This window comes from Lytechinus pictus, chromosome 12 (genome assembly GCF_037042905.1).
Source record: "Lytechinus pictus isolate F3 Inbred chromosome 12, Lp3.0, whole genome shotgun sequence".
Classification (NCBI taxonomy): domain Eukaryota; kingdom Metazoa; phylum Echinodermata; class Echinoidea; order Temnopleuroida; family Toxopneustidae; genus Lytechinus; species Lytechinus pictus.
Window position 1 is genome coordinate 3,656,718 of NC_087256.1, and position 26,811 is coordinate 3,683,528.

At 34.7% G+C, this 26,811-nt stretch overlaps 1 protein-coding gene across 1 annotated transcript; it reads right to left on the reverse strand.

Annotated features, from left to right (window-relative positions):
* Nucleotides 1-1,321: 1,321 nt before the first annotated feature.
* On the reverse strand, nucleotides 1,322-25,047 carry LOC135156175 (G protein-coupled receptor kinase 5-like). The gene is made up of 6 exons (XM_064107801.1): nucleotides 24,945-25,047; nucleotides 21,339-21,416; nucleotides 18,908-19,008; nucleotides 13,776-13,868; nucleotides 5,945-6,008; nucleotides 1,322-4,794 (listed from the first exon to the last, which is right to left on the reverse strand). Exons 3-6 carry the CDS (start codon nucleotides 18,988-18,990, stop codon nucleotides 4,501-4,503), a joined length of 534 nt encoding a protein of 177 aa, XP_063963871.1. The 5' UTR covers nucleotides 18,991-19,008; nucleotides 21,339-21,416; nucleotides 24,945-25,047; the 3' UTR covers nucleotides 1,322-4,500.
* Nucleotides 25,048-26,811: the final 1,764 nt, after the last annotated feature.

The window sequence follows — 26,811 nt, forward strand, 5'->3', positions numbered from 1 at the left end:
GTAACGTGACATCGTCGTCAAGCTGGCAAAAATGGCATTTGGACGTGCAATTGCCGAGCACATGATGACGGTGATCACACGCTCAATGGATTTATAACGAGCCAAGCTGATGAATGAACGACACATGATACACTCCAGCTAGCCTCTTTCCAATGCTTAGTGTTAGATTAATGGTATATTATTGCTCCTTATAAAACGACGAATCATCGTGATTATACAACAAAAAGATTATCATTGGTTCTTTGTTTATTTTCTAATAATTCTTACTTTGAATTTGATTAATTTCCATAGAAGAGAACCTGTTCTTTGTTTTATTCATTACAGATCTGTTAATCTTCTTGAAACAAAAATTCACAATTGATCTGCACAACAAAATTCTGAAAATACTAAAATATGACTAAATATCAAACATGTGTGATGGGGGATGACATAAGTCTCATGGAAAGGGGTGAAAATTCTTTGTATTTGGTGTGTAGATTTGTATCCTATTTTAATGTGAATCACATATTACCTTCTTTATAGCAATCACTATATTTGTGAAATAAGTATTTGAAGGGCCTTTATCTTATTAAAAGAAAGAACAATAACATGGAGTGCTGTATGTTATTAACTGAAAAACGAGATTTACATAAATAAACTGTCAACGAAAAGTGATATATGCCAGACATTACATTTTTGTAAGATTGAAACAGTAAAATAACACACAGTATCAAATCTTTAGAAAAGGCTTTAACAGCAAATCTACTATCCTCAGTCCTCAATTGTTTTTGTAAAATGTAGTAATTAACAACAGAATGTCATTCATAGAGCAGGCAGTACCCCCAGAACTACCTTTAAACAATACCACCACCCCCCCCCCCCCCTCCCCGGAAAGACTGATGTGGTAGAAGGAAGTCAACTTTGACCCCAAGGGACACCCACACATAACTTCCTTTCACTCCTACCTACACCATGCTAAACAACTCATGATATTGGTCTACACAGGTGCAGAGCTAGAGGAGGCACAGGAAAAACAGGGAATATCCCCCCCCCCCCTCCATCTCCCAGTCAAATATTTAGGTGAGACATATTGATTGCAACCTATCTTGAATTGAGAACCAGCCTTTTTGTCCAGTCAGAAAATTATGAGGAAATCGTGACTTACTAACCCCCCCCCCCCCTCCTTTGGGAGTCTCCATGTATCATACTCTATAATACACTCTCAGGATATACACATAATGTCAAACCTGCTTTACTCTATAAAGAGATATTGACCGACATCCATACATCACACTTCAAAGTAAATTCTTTAAATTAGAAGGTTTTTTTTTTTTTTGGATTCAATATCTAAAATCTAAATTGCCAAACTAAAACAAAACTAGGTCATTTGATGGTACACACCAGGTAACGAGAATAGGATATCTCCTCAATGCATGTAATATATGAGCGAATTTGAAAATATGATAACCCTGCCCTCAAGCTCAAGGTTTTGGCTGGCCATAAAGTTATTTCAGCTGGCAAGTCTTTCACATTGTCAAGTTTTGGGCATGTCAAAAGCTTTTTACCATTGAAAAACAAATTTAGCTGGTAAAATATGACTTTGGATTGGAGCCGTCCATAGTCTTAATTCTCTTTGGTCAAACCTGAACCACCTCTCTGCAAAGCTTAAATCTTTGGCCTGCCAATATGCTTTCACTAATGGCTGACCAATATAGGCTCAGTAATAGATAGAAATGGGGCATACAATATGTAGCACATCATACAGTTCTAAGCACATCACAGAGAGGTACCTTGGTTAGCACTACAGTAAACAAGCACTTTGACAAATAATGCATTTCTGAGACGTGGATGCCTTTACCATACATGATACATTAATGAGTGTGATCCTTCAATGTATCATACACAGTAGTATCAAATGGCATCCGGCCAAAAAAAAATTTCACAGGTCTTAAGTGGCGCAATATAAATGCTATAGATCATCATCATCATCAATTCTCAACAACAAAAATATGCATATTAAAATGTCATAAAATGTGTAAAGTGGCCAGGCTAGGCAATGTTTCATGATGATAATCCTAAATTTATGCATGAATTTATGAATGCTTGGAATAGGCATTGAGATTCTCAATTACTATTGCTATCAACTAAAATTGAATTAACATCTTTGCATATTAAAATTATTCTTGTTCATAGGCATTACAATGAAAATTTCAGTCCCACTTTGTTAAAACATAACAGAAATATGGGGTGTGTGAAATATTCCATTCATTCATTCATAAATATGTAAAATGCAAGATGATTGAATGGACCAGAAAGGGGGTAGCCTTGAAATATTTTTAAAAGGAAATTAAAGTTTGTGTGTGTGTGTTTTAAGGTTTTTGCATCTTGCATAGAAAAGGGAATAGTAAAGTACCAAATATACAGTTGCGCTTAAAAGCTAGTGACCCCACCACAAAATGCAATCCTTCATGCTGAGTGTTGAATGCCGACAACAACACTACAATGTTAGGCAAGGCCGGAGAAACAAACTTTATTGAATGTAATATTTTATCATCTCACTTTAAATATCTAAAACATGGCAGAACTTGATCCCTTTAAATATTCATTTTCCAGTGGGTTTCACTAACTTTTGAGCACCACTGTAAAATGGGCTATTAAAGCTAAAGCAGTGTATAGGGGCAAACAAATTAAAAAAAAATAAAACCCTTGGTATTTTGTGATCTCTTTTCTATAATAGAAAATGCCAAGCTAATACAAAACTAGGTCATCTGATGGCACACACACACCACAGTATGAAGAAAGGGATGATGTTTCCTCTGGGCATGATGTGAACAGTCCACAGCGCATATTAGAGTAAGAATGATTGAGGTACATAGATATTTTGCTTCTAATCTTCCTACTACTTAGCTAGCTAATTTCCTTTTCCCTATAAGTGGCCATATTCCGTGGCTTGGCTCAGAGACATTCAATGAAGAAGCATGACAAAAAAAATCATACAAGATACTGTAGGGAGAAAATATTCTACACATACTCAGCCTACTTTTATTACATGAATTGCATATTTATCTTTTTTTTTACAATAAATATTCTTAAAATGCCATTGTCAATAATGAAAATGATTACTTAAATCATCGGATTGGTAATTAAATGGGAACGTCTGAATCTTTTATGTCATTTTTTTCATGCAAAGCTGCAAATTCCTATTAAAACCTTGGAAACACATCCACTATCCATTTCTATTCATTTCAGGTACATAAAAAGAGGAAAATGTACACATGAAAGAGAAATACTGCAGTTGCCAATTTGAGGAATAAAAGCTGATCAAATAGGGCTTCAAATTGGTTAATAAATAATCATGTGATTAGTGCATGCATAAGCTGCACCACAGGAAAGCATGACATCAGAATGGAGTTGAACGGGGGGGGGGGGGGCATTTCATGTAACAAATAGTGTTTTTTTTTCTAATCTACTAAAATCCTTCCATGTGATTGGCTCAAAACAAGTTTGTCAGAGAAAATAACTGACAAGATGGTTCATGAAACACTCTCCCATTATTCAATGGTACCTCTTTGTAATCATGCATCTATTGAAAATAAATCACTTTCATTGTTAATATTAAAGAAACTTCAAATAATGACTTAGTCGATTAATTTCCAGATTTCCAGAGAAATAAACTACATTAATGATTTATCAAGCAATAACCCTAAATTCAGGAGAATTTGAATGAATAGGGAATAATTATTTCAAATTTTGAAAAAAATGTTTCCACCTTAAAGGGATTTTAAGATTTTAACATTATTGACATGCATGATAAAGAAAAAGGTTAGAGAAATAAAATGAACAGGATTGAGACTTGTCTTTTACAGCTTGTAAAATATGTTCACGTATAAATCAAGGCCATTCTATATTACATTGTTCCTCTCTTTCTCACTACCTTTTCATCCCTCCTTTTCTCTCCAATTACATATTCACACTGACTGATTATATAGTCAAGATAAAACAGAATAATAAAAATACATTTTCTAGCCTGATAGCATCATCATTGCAACAATTATTGAATTGAGGCCATCAATGGCTTTGCATTGAGGCCATCTCTGCTTTTATTTCATTTTCTTTTCTTCTTTTTTAATTTGGACAATTATTTTGCGAGAACAACAAGAGAATGGTAATTCCAAGGCCTAGTAATCACCAAAAAGCATGATTTCTTGCCAGTCTTGTTTCTTTAAGTGGCAAATAGTCTTTTAAACCACAATACAGCCCGTCAACAAGAAAAAGGGAAAATAATATAATCAATAACAATGGGGGTGGGGGCAGTTCATAAAATTGATGAAAAAATCACTGCAGAGATGTATGACGATGAAGTCACAGGATGGCACCCATTTTACATTAAAAATAAACAATTCACTGCAAGGTTAACCTTATATAAATTTTTTTTGAGAAAATCACTTTTTGTTTTTAATGACAAGATAATCTAGAGAGTAAAATCGAAACGTTCTATTTAAAAAAAAAGAAGCAACCATGTCATGTAAAAGAGGAGACTATCCCACTAAATAGAGTGTAATGACAGCCATGTTTTTCACTCGTCTGAGCATAACTTTTTGGGGCAATCCAAGTGTTTGCCAACCCAGCAGTGCATTGTATCCTGTGTTTGCTATTCATGCAAAGAATACTTACTACAAATCTACTATTAACTCTCTGGAGCAGTATTTTCTCGTTCAAAGCCATTGTCTCTCCTTTCCTTTTCTTTATCCTCTTTTTCTCCAGTTTTTTGCAAGCATACATCTTGCCTGTTGATCTGACCTGACATGCGCAAACCTAGCAAAGAGAAAACATTGAAATGTCTTAAGATGGAAAAAAAAATTCAGGGCCCATCACATACAAATTACAATCAGTTAAAATATCAATTGTAACTGTATACTCTACAACGATTCATGTACAAGAACTCACTATTAATTACAAAATTTCAATTATATCAGGGGAAAAAATACATGGGGGCTTGGAACGATTTCTACCCCGAAAAGCTCTAAAAGAGCCTGGAAAATTCCCCTTCACTGTAATGTTAAAGCTCTTTCAATGTGGCAAATTCAGGCCCCTAACATGCTAATTTTTGGTTCACAGACTCTATAGGAATCTGATCAAATGTACTTCAAAATATTCAACATCACAATTATTTTCTTATGTATTTTATTGTTTTCTAACTTTCTTATGTATTTCTTTGTTTTCCAATTTTTTTTTTTTTTTTTTTTTTTTCAGTGGAAATTGTCAGGAACTTTATTTTTACCATAAACAAGATGAAATTGATTTTAATAAGTAAAAGGAAAAATAATGATACATTTATGAATTTTGGCTAAAGAACTATTTGCATTGAATTTGTACGCAAATTCATTTTTGAGCAATTTTGATCTCAAAAGTTGCGCAAGACTTGAAAGTAAAAAGTCAGTGAGCGATGTGGTCAAAAAAAAAAATTTGCACAGCAGATTCATCGAAAAAAATGTAGAGGGGGGGCTGAATATTCACCCCCCCCCGTCTTATTAGGGTTAACCAGGGTCATAAAAAGCAAATAACTGGAGTTAAATACAGTGACAAGAGCACTGTATCAATGAACCGAGCTGGGAGTGTAGTTTATATGATAGGATTAGAGTAATTCACCTCAATTTGAATAAAAAAACTCATTTTGATTTACTATCTACTTGTACTAATATCTAATGGCTATTTCATTCCCAAGACTAAAATCAATACAAAAGCTGCAATTAAATATAAATCAATAAATACATAGTACTTAAATCATTCAATTAGTGAATAAATCAAGCAATCACTATAATAAATGAATGAATTGAAAAAATGAATGCATGAAAGAATGACTGAATGAATGAATAAATGAATGAATGAACAATGAATAAATAAAAATAAATAAATTAATAAATAATGGGAAGTTGACCACTCATCAGTCAGATTGAAAACTCACCTCACCGAATCCTCCTTTACCTAACACTCTGTATTGCCTGAAGGTATTTTTTGTTACTGGTTGCCTGTATGTGATGTAAGAAAGAAAGCGAAAAGGAAAGACAAGAGAGAAAAAAAGAACAGAATGGGCAAAAAAGAAAGAGAACGATGAGAAAGATATTCAAGAGAAAATGAGGAAAGGAATAGAAAGCATAAGCAAAAAAAGACAACAGAATAGAGATCGAGGACAGTAGAAAACAGGGAGGAAACAAAAAGAAATAGAAAGAACAGTTTAGAAGAAAAATGAAAGGAAAAATAGAGAATACAGAAAAGAAGCATTTTGGTAAAAATGGAAAAGAATTGTGAGAAAAATTAAATGGGGAAAAAGAGGAAAACAGAAGAAAGAAAATAAGAAAGAAGAGAGAAATATCAAAGGGCATTAGTAATACATAGTTTAAGTAGTCTTGAGTACAGCTGCAATAAATATTGATATCACCTTAATGTTGTCAAATATAAATCAAACATATCTGTTTCCATCATTGAAAAGTTTATAATGAAATTTCATCAATTTAGAAAGAAATGATTTCAGGTCATGGGTCATCTCTGTCTACATTTATAGTACAAAACCACATGGGAGAAATGGTTACAATATAGCGGTCAGTATGTCATGAAATTGTAAACCCCAGCCAGGAACTTTTCAGTCATAAAAATATGATATCCATGTCACATGTTGTAATTTCATACTCATGTCATGGTCAAAACCCAACAGCTTTCGACACTATGCATTGTATTTTCTTTGGCCATTGAAATATGATCAGGTAGGAATACTGTAGAAGCTGTTATTTTCGCGGGGGTTTTATTTTCGCGGATTTCGCGAATTGCCGATCGGCCGCGAATTTAACAACACGCGAAAATATTGACACATTTCTTAGTCAGTGCCAATGTCCGTAACAGCAAAGCTTTACTGAAGAAAACATCCTGAGTAGTGAGAAATTGGAGATATGCACCTGTATATGTACAAAAAATAAGGCTTAGAAAGTACAGTTAGTGATTCAAAAAGTTAGCTAGAATTTCACTTTTTTAAATTTCTCAAACAAAATCAGAGCCTAAACTATTTTCTAATATCATTTTATCAATATTCATACACTCCCTGTAATATCAAAATGTATTTTTCATGAAATAATTTGATTTTATTTTCATCTAATTGACTCTATACACACGTATTGGCAGCTATTTGCATACTCATTAATATTCATAAGTCACATGACCAGAGCTTTTAGAGGTGAAGATTCTGTTCACAAAATTCCAAATTTTTGCACTTTTACCAACTTTTTGAAAAATGAATCGAACAAATCACAAATTCCAAAGATTGCTAAACCCTGTAGATTACAGATCAAATTGTGGCATGATGAATTTTCAGAACTAAAGGTAAAAAAAGGTGAAATTCAAGCCACCTTTTTCCACAGTTTGTAACTGTTTTTACAGGGACATATTTATGTACAAGAGACACATCAGCATGAGGACTTTGAAGAGTATGAATTTGCACGTAATTTCCACTAGTTTAGATTCTTAGGAATGCTGTGGAAATGTATTGTACATCTTCCCATCGCGAATTTAACAACCCGCGAAAATGTCGGGACCCCCGCGATTCGCGAAAAATTCTGTACGCGAAAATAACAGCTTGTACAGTAATTCAAACACTATGGATTTTAAAATTAAGTTGTAAGCTCTTGCACCATGAACACAGAATGAGCATACTCCTAAAAACGATGAAGTATACATTGTGCATGTATACATGTATGGGAATAGACCTCAGGGTTAAACTTCACTTTCTGATCAGGATTGCCGAAACACTCAAATACCAGGGAACTCCAACTTGAGGTTTATCACAAAAATTAAAAAGAAAAATTAGATAAATGAACTACGGTTTGGCAAAAATCTAGAATAACAGAGTTAATTCTTAAATTTATTAAACGCAGCAGCTGTCCCATGTCATTGCATGGAGGAATTCCTTAATGGCCATTGTGCATAATGTAAAGTAGGAATGTAACATAATATTATATTACAGGTGTTGTGGCTTGTGGATAAGTCTCTTGACTGAACCACAAGGTCAACAGTTCGAATCCCACTGTATCACTCATGTCCTTACGCAAGGTACATGTATCTGCATTTGCCACTCTCCACCCTAGTGTAGTAAATGGGTACCGGGTACGAAGGTTTTTTGAGATAATGCATTTTCTTCATGTGGCATATGGGAGATCTGCTAGCATGTGACGTCTCACAAAATCAAAACTTGAAAACCCACAGCTCTCTTATCCAGATAGATTGTCATCAAACCTTCATCAATAATTCAATATGTCTCATTTTTCTGTTTTCATTGAAAACCAACTTGATATCATGATGATAACCCCTTTAACCATAACAGTACAAAGCCTAGGAGTAAATTTCAACCGCCAGCCTCCGATTTACAAGTCGACTATAGAGTGGCGCAAATGTCAAATGCGTAACGGCAGTTGGAAAGCTAGGGGGCTTCATAAGACTCCACACCACGGGTCATTAGCTTTTGATATTCCCCCGGAACGAGCCAACCAAGCATCACCATTCTCTATCTTTGATGGGATCTCATCATCGGTGCTAAGCGTGATGTTTACTACAGCTGGTGTCTGCTGAGCGAGCTATTCATCTGAAGGTATGCAAGTGGAGTACACAGAGGATGGATGCAAAGTGGTTTTTCAATTAACTTAAAGCAATTTGTACGACTGTAATTCAGATTGTATCAGATGGCTTCACTGGCATCATAAGCAACAAACAAAATTATAATGATAATAATAATAATAAAATTGCAAATAAATTCCTCAACGGATGCGTGTTGCGTGATGAGATTGGGAACATCAAAATCAATAACTCCCTATGTTTTTTTGTTTTTTTTACTTGTTTTGAATCTACATACATGTACATGTACTACAAGAGCTCTTTTCCAATGCTCTATAGTCATAACAAGAAACCAATCCCCAAGCCTAACGATTAAATGCCATTCAAAATGATGTAGCTTTGATCTGTCTGGGGTCTGCGATGTCGGTGCAATCGCAGCATCACAAGGGCTATCTAGGACATATTGCCCTAAATGTCCATGTATGTTTTTCACAAGAGTGCAGTTTACATGAAAATGACAATCAATGGACCACCATGGCAGCAGTGTTCCTTTATAAATGTACATTAATACATTGTCCATGTGCAATTGTTGGATGTTATTCTTCATTAATCAAATTTCAACTGGATCCTTTGATAAAACACTACATTTATCTAAGGCCTCCAATACAAAACCTATTACAAACTTCAACCCTGACTGAATTCTACAATTTTGGGGTAATAGAAACTAGAAGCAACATTTGGGACTAAGGCTGTGTTCAATGCCGGTTTCCACATTTAAACAGCAACATAAATTGTGATTAACGTGAAAACGTGATTACAAAACGCAGACATGAGAAACAAAGGGTGTGTTCAATGTCCTCTACGAATGCAAAATTGAAAAAATTGAGCTTTGAAACGTCTTTAAATTTGCTCTCGTAGTGGAAGCCTACACAAACAGGTGCCAAAATTGACCTTTGTTGTGGCGGGTCAAACTGCACCCTAAAGCTGCGCTTAAGAACGTGGGAAATCTAAAGATGATCAACATATAAACAGCTTTATATTTACTACACTGAATGGTGCACCACTGATTGTGTTTGATGCATTGTAATTTAGTTTTCAATCATGATTCATGTTGCTGTTTAAATTTGAAAATCGACATAGGCCACACCCTAAGAATGAAAGGCATCATACTGTACGGATGTACTGTATAGATTCTCTTTTTTTAACTTTAATTGGGAAGATTTCTACATTGATTAGAAACAAAGTGATAGTATCACTTTCGTCAAAATCATTATTATTGTAATTCTTTCCAATTGCATCGTCAACGTGTTTTCCCCTACTTCTGCAATATACGCATTTGTATTTGTAAGAAAACAGAAATCAACTCTATTATTAACCCATCTACAAATTCCCAAAGGCAAGGCAAAGAAAAAATGCAACATTGATGAGAGTGTTCTTTACAGATGATCACTGAGATAAGAAAGCTCTTGTGAAAACTACCCCGAGGCAACACTTGACATATCCTGTACCATGTAGAAAAGGCATTAACACAAATAGATTTACTCAAAATTAATGCCTTTCAGGTTATTTTCAAGAAGACTATTCCATATCAAGTTAAACATTTCAATTTAATTATTATCCAGTGAGTAAATTGAGTCTGCTGCTATTGTCTTTGCTCTTTTGATTATTATTTCAACTACATGAAACATGACCGATACATCTGATGCTGTGAGACTTCAGACCAGGGAAAGAATTATATGGGGGCTCATGGCAATTTTGCCCCCAAATGCTCAAAAGGGCCCTGGAAATAAAAACAGACCTGTGTTTAAAGCTTATCCAGATATAAGCAGTAGGTTGTGAAAAGCAGCCCCTGAAAATACCAAAATAAAATCTGGTGGCAGTCTTTCATACAAAAAACCTGCACTGAATTGATAAAAAGAAAACTGACTAAAGCAAGACCAGCGGGTAGAGGCGGTGCTTTTCTTGCACCCACTAGTCTCACCTCATCAAACACACCACTTATATTGATTTCAATAATAAAGCATAATTTCAAAGATGATTATGAATGTATCCGCAGGGAGCATGCAGCATCCGCCTATATTATAGACTATCCAGTGAGTAGTTTGAGGGCATATGGGGATCTGACCAGTTTAGAATGTATAACAACCTACGTACTCCTATTTAACCAAGAATTCTACATATAGCTGGCATGCACAGACCCTAATTTAAACTTTCATCAACAAGTGGGTCTTGACACAAAACAAGCATAATATAGAACTTGCAGAGAAGGACCTTCTTGGCAAAAGTCACCACCAGAGACTTTAGGGTACATACATGTATATTCAGATCACTTCCTCCATATGAAAGGTTTGCCCAACAAACTCATACCAATATCAACATAAAACTCTGGTCATTTTACTTTCAGATTTTTGATTTGGGAGGACCCATCTCAATTCCTGAACGGATGAGCATTTAACAACATCAAATACTTTTGTCTATTGATGCCATTTTCATTCATTCTAATTTACTGAAACAATAGCATTGAATATTATGAGTTTAATTTTAAAATGTGAACAGGTAATCATCCTTCTATTTTTCCGACTGATAATCATGGGCAATCTTCAGAGACCAATTTGCATTTATCCACTCATCATCAACATTATTGTATTTCTTCTATTCTCATTTGGTTTAAGAGATTACATAGTATGTCAATGCTATGACCTTGCTTACCCAGTGTGCAATCACCAATCAGCGAAGATTAAAGCTAAAAAGAGAATTTCATTGTAAAAATGTGCTTTCTCATTCCCCCTGACATTTGCAGAACAGTTAGAGCATAACATTTTCAAAGACTGTCATGTCCAATTCTTGATAAAAAATATCAACCGTGCCCTGTCCAAGGCACCCAATGATAGCAAATAACTGACCACAAGAGCAGAGCAAATTATACATGTGTATGCAGAATGTCTATTCTAAGCTGGGATGACATGATCTACATGTATTTAGATGGATGGAGGCCTGGCTAGAATAGATGTCGTTTTCACTTTAACCAGACTTCCATATTCATGAAAGGCACAAAAGAAAAGGGAGGGTCATTCTATCAGTTCTTACATTTAGAGAGAGACTCTCTGTACTGTATATTTTAGGAGTAGATTGCACTTTTGAAATGAATACAATTCTTTACAAAGAAATGCAACAATTTACTCAATTTATAAATGTAATGACAGAGGAATGTCACCCTGATAATAAGTTTGTTTTTCATACAAGCAGAAAAAAAAATATTAGAGAAAAATACTGGTGAAATAAAGACAAATATCCATCAAAGAAGAAGTTTATGAATTTTTGAAATTGTAATGTCATATGTGGGGCAGTTACCAATATGGCATGTACCTACATGCATAAATTTCATAATTCCCCTTTGCAATGGTTCAGAATAAAACAAGACATTGTTAGAGAGAAGGGGGAATGAAATGGGTGCCATGACATTTGCTCTGGGCTTTATTTCCTCTAAAATATATGGTTAGGGTTGTAAAAAGGTTTTATGGTATAGTGTTAAATCAAGGTTTGAACTTAGTAATTCCGCTAGTGTGTGTAATTTACAGCAGAGCAATTGTCGCCAGAGTAAATGTCATAGAACCCTTAAAATAATGTGTATGATGATACACTGGGATGCACAAATAAAATCAGTTTTGATTTTCTGAAAAAAATGGCATATTATGGTATTTATATCACATGACCTATTTTTTTATTTGTAATATAATAGTTTGAAGGGTCTTAAAAATAATGAAATGACCAGAATCTGATCACATCAGACAGATTCCAATATTCCTGTAAGACTGACTTAATAAGCCTATACTATGTTTGAGAATCTAATTACAATTGTAACTACTTGTATCATTGTGATTATTAAAAGAGCTTTGAAAAAACATGGCTTGTTTCAATTCTCTCATATAAAGATTCACCAATGTACATAGACATTGCACATGTATCACTGATATCTAAAGGAGATGTGAATACCTTGCAAAGAATTTTTTTTAAATCCTTGCCAAGAACTTTTCTTAGAATATATTTATCATATCTAGAATTTCATATTCATAAATATTTACCTGGTCAGTCAATAAAAATTTATACCTTTAAAAAAATTGCTGATTACATGTATAGAATGGGCTACCAATTCAGATCCAAAATTCATCGATATTGAAAATTTCTTTGAATTAAAAAATGTCCTTTATCAAATTAAATTCAAAATCTAAGATGCAAATCTACTGAAAACAATAAATTAGAAAATTATTTGTATGCGCAGTCAAAATCATTACTCTGCTTTTGACCAGTCATATGATTGGATCATTTGAAAGTTCTTGAAGCCAGATATAGAGGTATAAGATGACTTGTTGGTGAAAATCTTTTAAGCATACATGTACATGTACGCATTTATGAAGGCATTTCTGTACTAACCACCAGCATCTATGTGCAATTTGTGCATCATCTCAACATATAACAAAATTATGTCAATCAAGCTAAAATCCCTCATGAAGAATGAATAGAAAACACACAGTATCAATGCAATAATTCAACTACTGTGCACAGCATCACACTTCATCAAATGTAAATTTCAAATGGTAAATGGGAATGGTGAATGAATATCAGCTAACCATAATCAAATTATTTGACGACAAGTCGCTCAAGCTCATGATGTTAGAACTCCAAAGCGCACTTTTCTAATTATAATACAAAACAATATTGAAAGAAAAAGCAGAGACAGGAATTTTTTTTCTCTCAAAATCTTGACATTTTTTATCTATGTTAAAGATTTAAGTGGTTGATGATAGCAATAGAAAATAAGGCTCAGAATCACCAAAAGAAATTTTGACATTGAACACCACTATAATTGTAACAGACATGAACCTCCCACGCCACAAATTTTGGAACACCAAGCTCATTTTTGTTAACACCACAAATACAAATGAACATTTTTTGTAACTTTTTTTTTAGTCAAAAAATAGAAATTTCAAAGGCAACACTAAGAATTTTTTTTCTCTAAACCAGATGACACAATTAACCTAGCTTTACTCGCCATCTTACTAATTAATGCTACGGTCACAAATACTTTTACGAACGCCATACAAACAATTTCATACCATTCATTGCTATGTATAAAAATCGTTTGTACGGTGTTTGAAAAAGGTATTGGTGACCATAGTATAAGAGACCTGTAATAAGCTTACCTTTCTAACCATTTCCACTGTAAGAATCTGGAGTAATACATACTATCTTGGTACTCTTTGAATGGTTCACCTTTTAGGTATTCTCTTACAACTCTGAAAACAAAATGAGATGAAGAACATTTGTGAAAACAGCAAAAATGCCCACATACAAAATCACACAAATGTTTATTGCAGGTGTTGCTTGGATAATATTTAAATGGGGGATTCCTTCATGATACCTGGTTATTGAAATAAATCATAGTATACTTTGTTAACTCTGCAACTTATACTCTTTTTATAACAGCAAAATTCTCCAACAGATTTCTTAATATGTCATTCTTTAAGGATTTCAGGATTATTTTATAATCAATTTATTGGTACAACAGATTAAAAAAAGAGGAAAATATTCAAAATGACAACTGCATTATAAAAATACAAACAAAATTGAGCAAAACTAAGATTAGAAATCCATGGACTATACCCCACAAATGGTCCAGGCAGGAAAGTAAAATAATACATTTTTATGGAAAGTGATTTTGATACATAGTCAAAAACTAAATGACATATCTGAAGCCAACAGATGAATATTTATTACAACTACAATAACAAATTTCCCCTCTATGGAAGCCTGAAGTAAATTGCTTTTAGAGAGCAAGACAGGCAGTGCTCTATGTGAAAGGAAATCATTATATTTAAATGGAATCAGTATTTGGGCGAATGGATGGCATGAAATATGTGGGTTTTTAAAGCGATCACATCTGCTCATTTCAATTACATTTAGATTGGCTCGCTTTTGAAGGTATACAGCTCTGGACATGGTGACCAGAAAATCAAATTATCTAAAGCTTTCAAGTACACCAAGGATTTGTTACAGGGGAAGATGGACAATTTGTTTTCAAAAGCATAAAATAGAAAAACCTTGATTCATAATCCTCATATAACAACACAATTTCAATTTATTGACTGCCTACAGTACATCCATCTTATCCTATCATAAAACCAGGTACAGAGCTGTTTGAACAGATACTGTATGAAACTGAAACTTAAGAGCAAATCTTGTGTGATACATTTTGTTTTTGTATAGAAAAGATTTCAAAAGACACCTGTAAAACAAAATAAATATTTAATCGGTTACAAAACAGAAACAATGTAAACAATAATCTGCTTCATACAGTATGTTTCTTCAGCATTAATCATTATTTATGATTGTATATTATCATGATGATACAAGAGATTTGTTTTCTCAATGCCTATTCAAAAAAGAGAAATTATAAGTTTCATATCTAATAAAAAAATAAACCTCATAAAACATTCCAGAATTTTAATTTAAACTCTTTCATATTTCGTCTGGTTATGGCAATTTTATCAAATCTTATAATATCTACATGCTTTTATATTTTGTCCACAGATCATTTCATTTATCTAATTATTTTTTATTGTTATCTTTATTACAAATTGGGGGAAGCGTGTACTTTCCGTTGCAACTTTTAAGAAGCTAAAATATCTGACCTTGTTCATAATTACAAACATCATTACAAATAAAAATACTAGTAACATTAAATGGGTCCCCTATGCCAGGTAACAACATAATTTTGTTAACATGGTTCTTGTAATGATATTGGTTTCTGACAGGATATTATCACATTCACCAAACTATTATGCATTTAATGAGCACGTCATAAAGAACGATTGTAATTAACACACCTGGCACATACATCACATCAGTTTAATTACCATCTACATCACAAGAGCATCCATACTTCAGCTTTCACTGTTTAATCATATGACAAGTTCATCACCACTTCACTGCTTAGTGTAAGAAATATGCACTTATGAATTGCCATTTTCATTTGTAGAAAAAAGGCAATTCATTAAAGGTTTGAAAGGAGAGGGATTCCCCCCTCTCCATACCTACTCACTTCTATCTATTGCCCCCTCCCACCCCTTACTTCACTCCTAAATTTGTATCAACATTATGTCATACAGGCAATTTATGATATAATTGAGCAAAGTAGTACTGGGGTAAATGGTTTGAGTCCTGTATGAAAAAAACTCTCTGAAGAAATGAAATCGGCTTTTATTAGCAGTTGGTCTTCATGGACATATTTTCCTCAGGAGACACTAAAAATAGTATAAACCATACTAATATTAAGATGCACACAAGGACGTTTATGTAGGGCAATAATGATGATGGTGTTCAGGGCGCGACAAAACCGCTTGCACGCTTGCCCGGGGCAAGTGAAAATGACGTGCGGGCAAGCATTTCTCAAAGTCAAAAAGTCAGTCTACTCTATAGACTATAAACAGTTTAAAGTCAAACTAAAAAGTCTGGTACTACCGTACTCAGTAGTATTTATAAACCATTTTGTTCAAATAAAAAAATTGTGGCTGTCGCAGCCAGTACTTTTAGTATTAGTCTCTTGACTTGCATATAACATAATTCATACTTTGAATGATTATTTAGTAATTTAGACTATTTTTCTCTTTTTTTGTCTCTTCTACACACAGATCTGCACACTTGCTGACTCTGGTCTCTGCTCGCTACTTCATTCTGGGAGATTCCATCATGTACTATGATGGTCAGACGGTGATTTGGACAAAGCCATTTTTTCGTTTGCAAATTTTGGACTGATAATGATACAACAGAAATTTGATCTTTATTGATATTGGAAACAAAAAAATTAGAGCACAGTTTTGGGGAGGACTAAGAATACTGACTTGGACAGGAATACAGCTTGACAAAAATAAGAATACACAATTTAAAACCAAAGAACATTTTCAATGTTACTAATAGTGCATTGCAAGAAACTTTCTACTCAATCACAGATTCCAAAATCAAGGGTAAGTCCATTGATTAAACACAAACATGTAGTTAATTTGCAATTGAACATAAGTTTCTTGCAATGCCCCATAATTATATTTTGTTCTCAAGCAACTCTGTTATATGTTATCTACTGCGCTGAAGGTTAAGTGTCATGTATGTTCACAATTTTTTTTCTCGAAAGGTATAATATATTTGTCCTTTTAAACGGTATTCGAATGTGGTTACGCCTCGTTTTTGTTTTCCACAGTAATTAAGTGAAATATTTGTTGTGAAGCACTGTGTGAATGTTGTGTGATCATGGAGCTATGGTGTGACGGTATTCTAATTAATTCATCATTTTTGTTATAAGACTGTAAACCTGGTGGATGTGAGGGAGTGGCCTGGATGAAAGGAAAGTGAACATGTGTCCAATTACTGATTTGCATATGTTTAGACAATTTTGTTCGTGGATAAATATTAATGTGCATTCCCTACATTCCATGCAAAGAGTAAAGGAGAAGTCCACCCCACCAAAAAATAAATATGAATTTAAAGAAAAATAAAGTATTGCAGAAAATTTCATAAAAATTATGATTCAAACTTTAAAAAATTACTATTTTGACATTGAGAAATTTGCCTAATTTTATAAAACAATTATATGCTCATCTTGGTCAATGTGCAAATTACAGAACCGATTATGTCACACACACACTCTAATTTCTTGTGTATTTTTTTGTTTGATACATGTACATGACATGTATATGACATGTATATTTTATTTCAATTTTCTCATTTTCTTTAACAAATTTTGAGAGGGATTTTAATTCCTCCATTAACATTCGTAGTTTCCATGAATGTAACCTATTGTGATTCGATGAAGAGTTTTTATATCAAATTTGCTAAAATTGATATAATAAAATGCAACAAAAATTTAAAAAAGTAATGTGATGTGAGTGACATTATCAACTCTATTTGCATACCATTGTTTTGTGTATATAACTGTTTTGTGTTAAAAAAGGGAAATTTCTCTATTTATTCAAATAATTTTTTGTTGATGTGCACTTGACATTTAACTCACTTCCCTTCCCACCCCTGCCCAAATAAGTGTAATCAAGAACTTGAAAATCAAAAGCAGTGATTAAGAAGAAGTAAGATTTAATCATAGAGCTATTAAGCTCCATGATTTAATAAATACAGGCCTACATAGAAATTCACATGAAAGTAAAAAGAGAATAAAGCTGGGTAGGACGGGGAAGGAATATGATTTAAAGAAAAAACAAAAATATATCCCCACCACCCCCCCCCCCAAAAAAAAAACAACAACAAAAAAACATTCCGGCGGGTTCGACCCAAGGTCCCTGCACACGTCAAAACATTGCGCTTACGCAATTGGCCATAGATCACTTTCGTACTTCTTCCGGGTTTTTAATGCTAAATATTGGAAGTCTGTGCGCCGCTGTTGACCAATCAGAACGCGTCGGAAATTCTACTGCAATTCCAATCATTTTGTGATGGACATTGCCGTGGTTTTTTGTGGTTCCTGACTTTGCTACATCATGAAATTTCATAATTCTTTTTCAGTCGTAAAGAAGAATGTCTACGCTTTGTATTGATTATAATATCAATTTGACGCAAGTGTGATTTCTAAAAATACGCTCTGTTTATTCACATATATTTCTTGAAAAAAAATCATTTTTTCTAAGCTAAATATTGGTCTTCAAAATACGTTAAATGTGCATTTTACTTAACTGATCAGAAATTTCAAAGTTTCATCTATAAAATAAGACCAATTTTGTGAGGAATAAACAATTTTAAGAGCAAAAAACACCGATCGGAAAGTTCGTCTTCACATCTCATTACGTATGCATAACCACGGACGGCTATGCATAGCGCTGAATAAAATAGAGCAGTTTCGGACGGGCTGCGGACTGACTGAATGAAAGAGTTTAGAGCAGACACAGGAGGCTTATCTAGGGGCAAGGCCAATATTTCTTCAGAAAGATTTCCATAAAACAGCACAAATGGGGGTGGGGCACAACAAATTTCAAGGCCAATGAGAGGAGCATCAAGGTTAGTCGATAGGGAATCCACAGGTGTGGCCTCCGATTGGCCTTGTATTAATTAAAGCCCAGAAATAGCATAATGGAAGGTAATCTGAAAGACAAGTGAATAAGCTCTAAAAATGTTGTAAAGAGAATAACACGGCTGTCCATGGAAATGACCTTAATGTTCGAATGTACTTACATTCTACATTCATTGAAAAGCTCTGTTCCTAGTGTATCTAGTAATGTACTGACATTCTACATTCACTTAAAAGATCTGTTCCCGGTGTATCTAGTAGTGTACTTACATTCTACATTCATTGAAAAGCTCTGTTCCTGGTGTATCTAGTAATGCATTCTGACATTCTGTTACCTTCTCTCCTTCAATCATCTCCAATCTTTGTAGACTCTGATGAGAGAGAAGAAGAATGAGAGAGGGGAAGGGGAAGAAAGAGAAACTTGATCACCCAAGTAGATAAGAAGCAATGCTGGTGTTTAATCACTGTAGTACTTTTCCATTATTCCAAAGAGAAAATCATTTGACATATCAAACAAGGCAGGCAACAAAATTGTATCGAAACTTCATTGTGAAATGACTGGGATGGAATAACACTTGTCATAAGAGCCTTGCACGTAAACTTTAATGTTGACCTGAAAATGACCTTTGACCTTACCATGTGACCTCCGACTGCAGCCTAACATGCAGGTCCCCAAGTCCATCTACCATACAAGTTTGGTTGAAAAGTGACTTACGGTTGCGGAGTTAGGTGTCATAAGAGAGTCTTGCATGTAAACTTCAACGTTGACCTGAAAAAAACCTTTGACCTTCTCATGTGACCTCCGACTGCAGCATAAAATGCAGGTTCCCCAAATCCATCTACCATCCAGGTTTGCTATAAAGCGACTTACGGTTGCGGAGTTAGGTGTCATAAGAGTCTTGCATGTAAACTTTAACATTGACCTGAAAATGACCTTTGACCTTACCATGTGACCTCTGACTGCAGCATAACATGCAGGTCGCCCAAGTCCATCTACCATCCAAGTTTGGTTGAAAAGCGACTTACGGTTGCAGAGTTAGGTGTCATAAGAGAGTTTTGCATGTAAACATTAACGTGGACCTGAAAATGACCTTTGACCTTATCATGTGACCGCCGACTGCAGCATAACATGCAGGTCCCCCAAGTCGATCTACCATCCAAGTTTGGCTGAAAAGCGACTTACGGTTGTGGAGTTAGGTGTCATAAGAGAGTCTTGCATGTAAACTTTAACGTTGACCTGAAAATGACCTTTGACCTTACCATGTGATCTCCGACTGCAGCACAACATGCAGGTCCCCCAAGTCCATCTACCATCCAAGTCTGATTGAAAAGCGACTTACGGTTGCAGAGTTAGGTTTCATAAGAGTCTTGCATGTAAACTATAACGTTGACCTGAAAATGACCTTTGACCTTACCATGTGACCTCCGACTGCAGCCTAACATGCACATCCCCCAAGTTCATCTACCATCCAAGTTTGGTTGAAAAGCGACTTACGGTTGCGGAGTTAGGTGTCATAAGAGTCTTGCATGTAAACTTTAACATTGACCTGAAAATGACCTTTGACCTTACCATGTGACGTCTGACTGCAGCATAAAATGCAGGTCGCCCAAGTCCATCTACCATCCAAGTTTGGTTGAAAAGCGACTTACGGTTGCAGAGTTAGGTGTCATAAGAGAGTTTTGCATGTAAACTTTAACGTGGACCTGAAAATTACCTTTGACCTTATCATGTGACCTCCTACTGCAGCATAACATGCACATCCCCCAAGTTCATCTACCATCCAAGTTTGGTTGAAAAGCGACTTACGGTTGCGGAGTTAGGTGTCATAAGAGTCTTGCATGTAAACTTTAACATTGACCTGAAAATGACCTTTGACCTTACCATGTGACGTCTGACTGCAGCATAAAATGCAGGTCGCCCAAGTCCATCTACCATCCAAGTTTGGTTGAAAAGCGACTTACGGTTGCAGAGTTAGGTGTCATAAGAGAGTTTTGCATGTAAACTTTAACGTGGACCTGAAAATTACCTTTGACCTTATCATGTGACCTCCTACTGCAGCATAACATGCAGGTCCCCCAAGTCCATCTACCATCCAAGTTTGGTTGAAAAGCGACTTTCGGTTGCGGAGTTAGGTGTCATAAGAGAGTCTTGCATGTAAACTTTAACGTTGACCTGAAAATGACCTTTGACCTTACCATGTGACCTCCGACTGCAGCACAACATGCAGGTCCCCCAAGTCCATCTACCATCCAAGTCTGGTTGAAAAGCGACTTACGGTTGCAGAGTTAGGTTTCATAAGAGAGTCTTGCATGTAAACTTTATCGTTGACCTAAAAATAACCTTTGACCTTACCATGTGACCTCCGACTGCAGCGAAACATGCAGGTCCCCCAAGTCCATCTACCATACCAGTTTTGTTGAAAAGCGACTTACGGTTGTGGAGTTATGTGTCATTAGGTTTGTGACGGACAGACGACGGACGATATTTGGATCCCTAAGTCTCGTCTTCACCTCCGGTCGGCGAGACAAAAATGGAACATTTGCATTTTTGTAACAAACACAACGTAATGATAAAAATGAAGGAGTCTTTTATAAAATATCAGAGATCAACTAAGAACATAGCACAATGCTTAGATCACGGACCCATTCATTCATGATATCTGATGAACCACTCAAGAGCAGTTATAAAAACATTTCTTACCTCTTGTGATATATATTGATGAAAGATTTCATGACTTTGTCTGCTCCTGTCATCCTGTGAAGAAACTTCATAGCGACTCTGAAGAAAACATAAATAACAATTATGAAGCAACTATAGATAAGAGAATATTCAATTTATTTATACACATTTAACAATAATAGTGCAAAGATTTTTACAAAGGAAAAACTTTCCTCAAGACTGGGTTTTCAGAACATCGACACCCTAGTTTCTAGTCATAAAATCAAGAGCCCACCACCCCAAAAAAAAAGAAGCTCCAATTCTTATTTCTTTACAAATTTCATGAGCTTTTTGTCACCAATGAAAAAAAGGTACAAATATTAGTTGCCATTTTTTGCCACAGATACAAGCTACCTTGAAAAGTTATTTTATAATGAACACAACACATTCATGTGTCTCATGTTGTCACATACTTGAATACAATTTGTATGCAGGGCTGCAGTAGTGGTTATCATAGATCATCATATACATGTAGAACATATTTAAATTGTATCTTGATAATGAGTGACTATGCCATTTTTTATGTAACTGTTGATTCATTGACAATACTGACACCATGGCCAATTACTTGTCTAGCAATATGTGTAATTTGATTTTTTTTTGCACATACCGGTTCTCATTTGCTACTAGATATTATCATATCCCAGTCATATCAAAATACAAACAAAGATTAAAAATAACATTCCCTGGCATGAAAGTCTGTCATTACAATGCTGCATTCAAACAACATTTTTTGGCCGAGAAAATGAGACTGTAAAACATATTTGATCTAACATTGTGGCATTCAAGCATTTCAGAACCCAACCCTCAAATGCCCCAAAAGTAGTGTTTTGAAACATGATTTTACAGAACCACAGTAGCCAAAATCTGTTGGACACAAACGTTCCCAAAGAGATCAATACTAACATCGTAAAAAGCCTTTACCAAGTTCAATCATAAAAGAGGTCAAAGAGGCCAGAATACCTTGAGAAACAGCAAAGATATTGGGTCAGAATCATCCCTAATGAAAAATGAAATGGCATGAATGCTCTCATCACAGAAACGTACATGTAAATCCTGATTGATCAAATGTTTGCAAAACTGGGCTCAATATTCCCTTAAACGCGGCCATTAAGTTTAGCAGTGTGCCTGGAGTTTGACAAGCTAATATGAAACATTCTGGATTTCTTTAGATAGAGACAGAACTCCCAAGCAATCATAAAGATATTTCCATTATCAGTTTGATGGAGCTAGGTGGATATTATTCAAGCAATATAATGGAAATATTAAAATGGGTCAATACATTTTTGCAGAGCAGCACATTACTTGGATCTGGAAGTGCCATCACACTAATGAGTACAGGCATTCATTTTATTGGACGCCGATTGCGAACTCTAGTCTAGTGCACAGACACAATCATTTTCTTACTGAGGTGTTGGTTGTAATACTATACATGTACAGTACGTGTTGTCCTGCTTGTTGCAGTCATTCCAATTAATTAGTCTTGCTTAAGGTGAAACATCTCAACTGATCATACCTAACCTTCTTGCTTGACCTTTAATTCAAAACAATATTAATAGCCCTCTTTGCCATCTACCAACCTTTAAAAGGAAAATAGTTGAAAACTTAACAGCCAAAATAAGAACTTGAGGGTAAACCTTCATACTAAATCTAGGAGTTCATGAACTTGCGAATTATGATCTTTGACACTGAGTTAAAATTTAGGGGCTATCCACCCCGGTTACACTTCGTAATTCCGAAGGTTCGGAATTCCAAAACACGTAAATTGCCAATACCTTGATGTTCATTAATCCGAAAACGTAAAAGGGTTCGTTGATCCGAACATTTGTGGCGTTATTCCGAAGGTTCGTTTTTCCGAAGGTTCGATTTTCCGAAGGTTCGATAATCCGAAAACAAAATAAGGTTCGATGTTCCGAAGGTTCGTTAATCCGAAAACGAAATAAGGTTCGTTGTTCCGAAGGTTCGTTAATCCGAAAACGAAATAAGGTTCGTTGTTCCGAAGGTTCGTTTGTCCGAAAACAAAATAAGGTCCGTTTATCATTTCGTTTTCGGACTAACGAACCTTCGGAATTACGAACCTCATTTCGTTTTCGGACTAACGAACCTTCCGAATTACGAACCTTCGGAAATACGAACCTTCGGAATAACCGAACCTTCGGAATAACGAAGCTTCGGAATTACGAATGTATGCGATCCACCCCTTGTCTACACGTAGCATTTCTTTCACTTCGAAAGGAAAAATAATTTGTACAGGTGTGATGTGAGGCTACATACATAATCTTATTTTAGTGGCAAGGCCTAGTACCAGGAGAAAATAGTCTGCATACACCAGACCCTGGCTTTTCATAAACGATGATACAAGTGACTGGACACCAGGCTACAGCCCAACTAGAGCATGAAGATCTCAATACTGATGAATGGCTGCCCCAATTTAATAACAGATATATTCCCAATTAGCCATCCCCATATCCAATTTCTGACAGTACATACGGGCCTTTAAACGTAACAACTGAGAAAAGGTCATCACTGTGGCTTTCGAAGATCTCACATCCAGAAAACGCAAGCTTTCCCATCATGAACAATTGAAAGAATGAAAGAATTATACAACCATCATAGCCCAAAGCTAGTGGCATACATATACTTAAAAAAAGGGAATTCTTCTTTTCATATGTCGATGGAAGCTCGATTGAAAATCTCATTATGAATGATGGGAAAGAAACATAAGTAGTTATTTTCACCGTATTGTTCAAAGAGTGAAATTAATTCAATGTTTTCATGCAGAAGTGATATTGGAGAAGAACTGTTTATTCATTGAAATTAATTGATAGGTTTGGCCATTCATAAGTGCCTCTGCCAAGATTGGCAATTTCAATATTGCATTCTGATATTATGGAACGGGTGGGGCTATCAAAAAATGAAAACTGGTTTCATGTTTAAGAGTGAGTTATCAATTCTCTTTGAGTTTATACTTTTTACAATTAAATCATTCTAAAACAAATTGGGTTGTGTCCTTTCTAGGGTATACCTTGTCCCTACTGTCACAATTCACATCATGATTGAAACCATGGTCTTAAAGACCACGGTATAATCTTGGTGATAATATCAGATCAGTTGTGGCAATCATATTCATCACAGAAACTTTTTAGATGGTTAAAATTTTTCCGCAATCATCTACAAAAAATCAAATCAAGGCCTTCATAACAGATTGAATAACAGTGAGCTCAAGGTATAATGTAAAATTGTAGCTTGCTATTTTATTGACGGCAGTAGAAGGGCCTTGGAGGGTAAGTGTGAGGGAGAGGAGAAGAGAAGGAGAAGGGGAGAGGAGAGGAGAGGGAGAAGAGGAAGGGGAAGGTCTAGGGAAGAAGAGAAAGAGTACAGAGGGAAGGGGAGAGGATAATGAAAGGAAAGAGAATGGACGAGGAGAAGGGGACGGGGGAAGAACTGATATTAGACGTCATTTCACTGAGCACAAACCAATGATTTTCACTCACGTTTGAAATACATAAAGCAAGTGGCAAAGGCATGATAACCTCAACTTACAGTACACAGCATAGGCTTCAATATTTTATTCAAATAAATACTTACAACTGTATCTAAGAATGTGATGGCCCTTTTGAGCTCTGGTTTTGTATCACAAAACTCCCTGAACAGTGCCCTGCCTATCGGCTGCTCCTCACATATACTCTCAAATTCTGTCAAGAGAAGAAGCGAAAACACGACAATGAAGAATTAAATTATGGTCATAATATCAAAACACAATAAATATCAGTATATCAGGAGCTGTTTCATCAAGCTATTCATGTATATTACAAATGACTTGACGGACTAGTGACCCTTTCTTATGTTTAGGGAAAAATTACACTGGGGCTACCTGAAATGTTCGAAAGAGCCCTAGAAAATTAAAAAAAAGAGCCGTGGAAATGTCTGATTAACTGCAAAGCTTATCCAATGTTGCAGTTTTAGAAAAAAAGTTGTGAAAAGTAGCACCCAAAAACAAAAAACAAAAAAAATTTGCCTGCTTGTGCTAAGTCCTAATATGTAGCTGACTTGGCACAAAACAGAGTTTCCAGTTGTGCAGAAAGTTATGTGTAACTTAACAAACAGCCTTATGAATATTACCCAAGTGAAATATTAACAAACCTGATAAAAAAAAATCAACTAGAAAATACATAATGTAAAATTATTTGATGTGATAAAATTAATTTGGTAAGATTGATATTTCATATGCCAAAAATACAAGACTACAGCTTATAATCATGGTACATGCAAGTCTGGTACGTGACAATGTGAGTACATGGTACTTGACTTTATTAGGAATCTACTAATCAATATAAAATCACCCATTATATATGCCTTTATTAGGAATCTACTAATCAATATAAAATCACCCATTATATATGCCTTTATTAGGAATCTACTAATCAATATAAAATCACCCATTATATATGCCTTTATTAGGAATCTACTAATCAATATAAAATCACCCATTATATATGCCTTTATTAGGAATCTACTAATCAATATAAAATCACCCATTATATATGCCTTTATTAGGAATCTACTAATCAATATAAAATCACCCATTATATATGCCTTTATTAGGAATCTACTAATCAATATAAAATCACCCATTATATATGCCTTTATTAGGAATCTACTAATCAATATAAAATCACCCATTATATATGCCTTTATTAGGAATCTACTAATCAATATAAAATCACCCGTTATATATGCCTTTATTAGGAATCTACTAATCAATATAAAATCACCCGTTATATATGCCTTTATTAGGAATCTACTAATCAATATAAAATCACCCGTTATATATGCCTTTATTAGGAATCTACTAATCAATATAAAATCACCCATTATATGCCTTTATTAGGAATCTACTAATCAATATAAAATCACCCATTATATATGCCTTTATTAGGAATCTACTAATCAATATAAAATCACCCATTATATATGCCTTTATTAGGAATCTACTAATCAATATAAAATCACCCATTATATATGCCTTTATTAGGAATCTACTAATCAATATAAAATCACCCATTATATATGCCTTTATTAGGAATCTACTAATCAATATAAAATCACCCATTATATATGCCTTTATTAGGAATCTACTAATCAATATAAAATCACCCGTTATATATGCCTTTATTAGCAATCTACTAATCAATATAAAATCACCCGTTATATATGCCTTTATTAGGAATCTACTAATCAATATAAAATCACCCATTATATATGCCTTTATTAGGAATCTACTAATCAATATAAAATCATCCATTATATATGCCTTTATTAGGAATCTACTAATCAATATAAAATCACCCATTATATATGCCTTTATTAGGAATCTACTAATCAATATAAAATCACCCATTATATATGCCTTTATTAGGAATCTACTAATCAATATAAAATCACCCGTTATAGA

What these genes read in the sequence shown, in the direction of transcription:
- LOC135156175 (XM_064107801.1), bottom strand. Translation starts at nt 18,990, where the DNA reads ATGATTGAAGGAGAGAAGGTAACAGAATGTCAGAATGCATTACTAGAT. An exon ending in CAGTGGAAATGGTTAGAAAG is followed by an intron (nt 6,009 to 13,775) that starts GTAAGCTTATTA and finishes CATCACATACAG; the next exon opens with GCAACCAGTAACAAAAAATA. An exon ending in GTAAAGGAGGATTCGGTGAG is followed by an intron (nt 4,795 to 5,944) that starts GTGAGTTTTCAA and finishes TCTCTTTGCTAG; the next exon opens with GTTTGCGCATGTCAGGTCAG.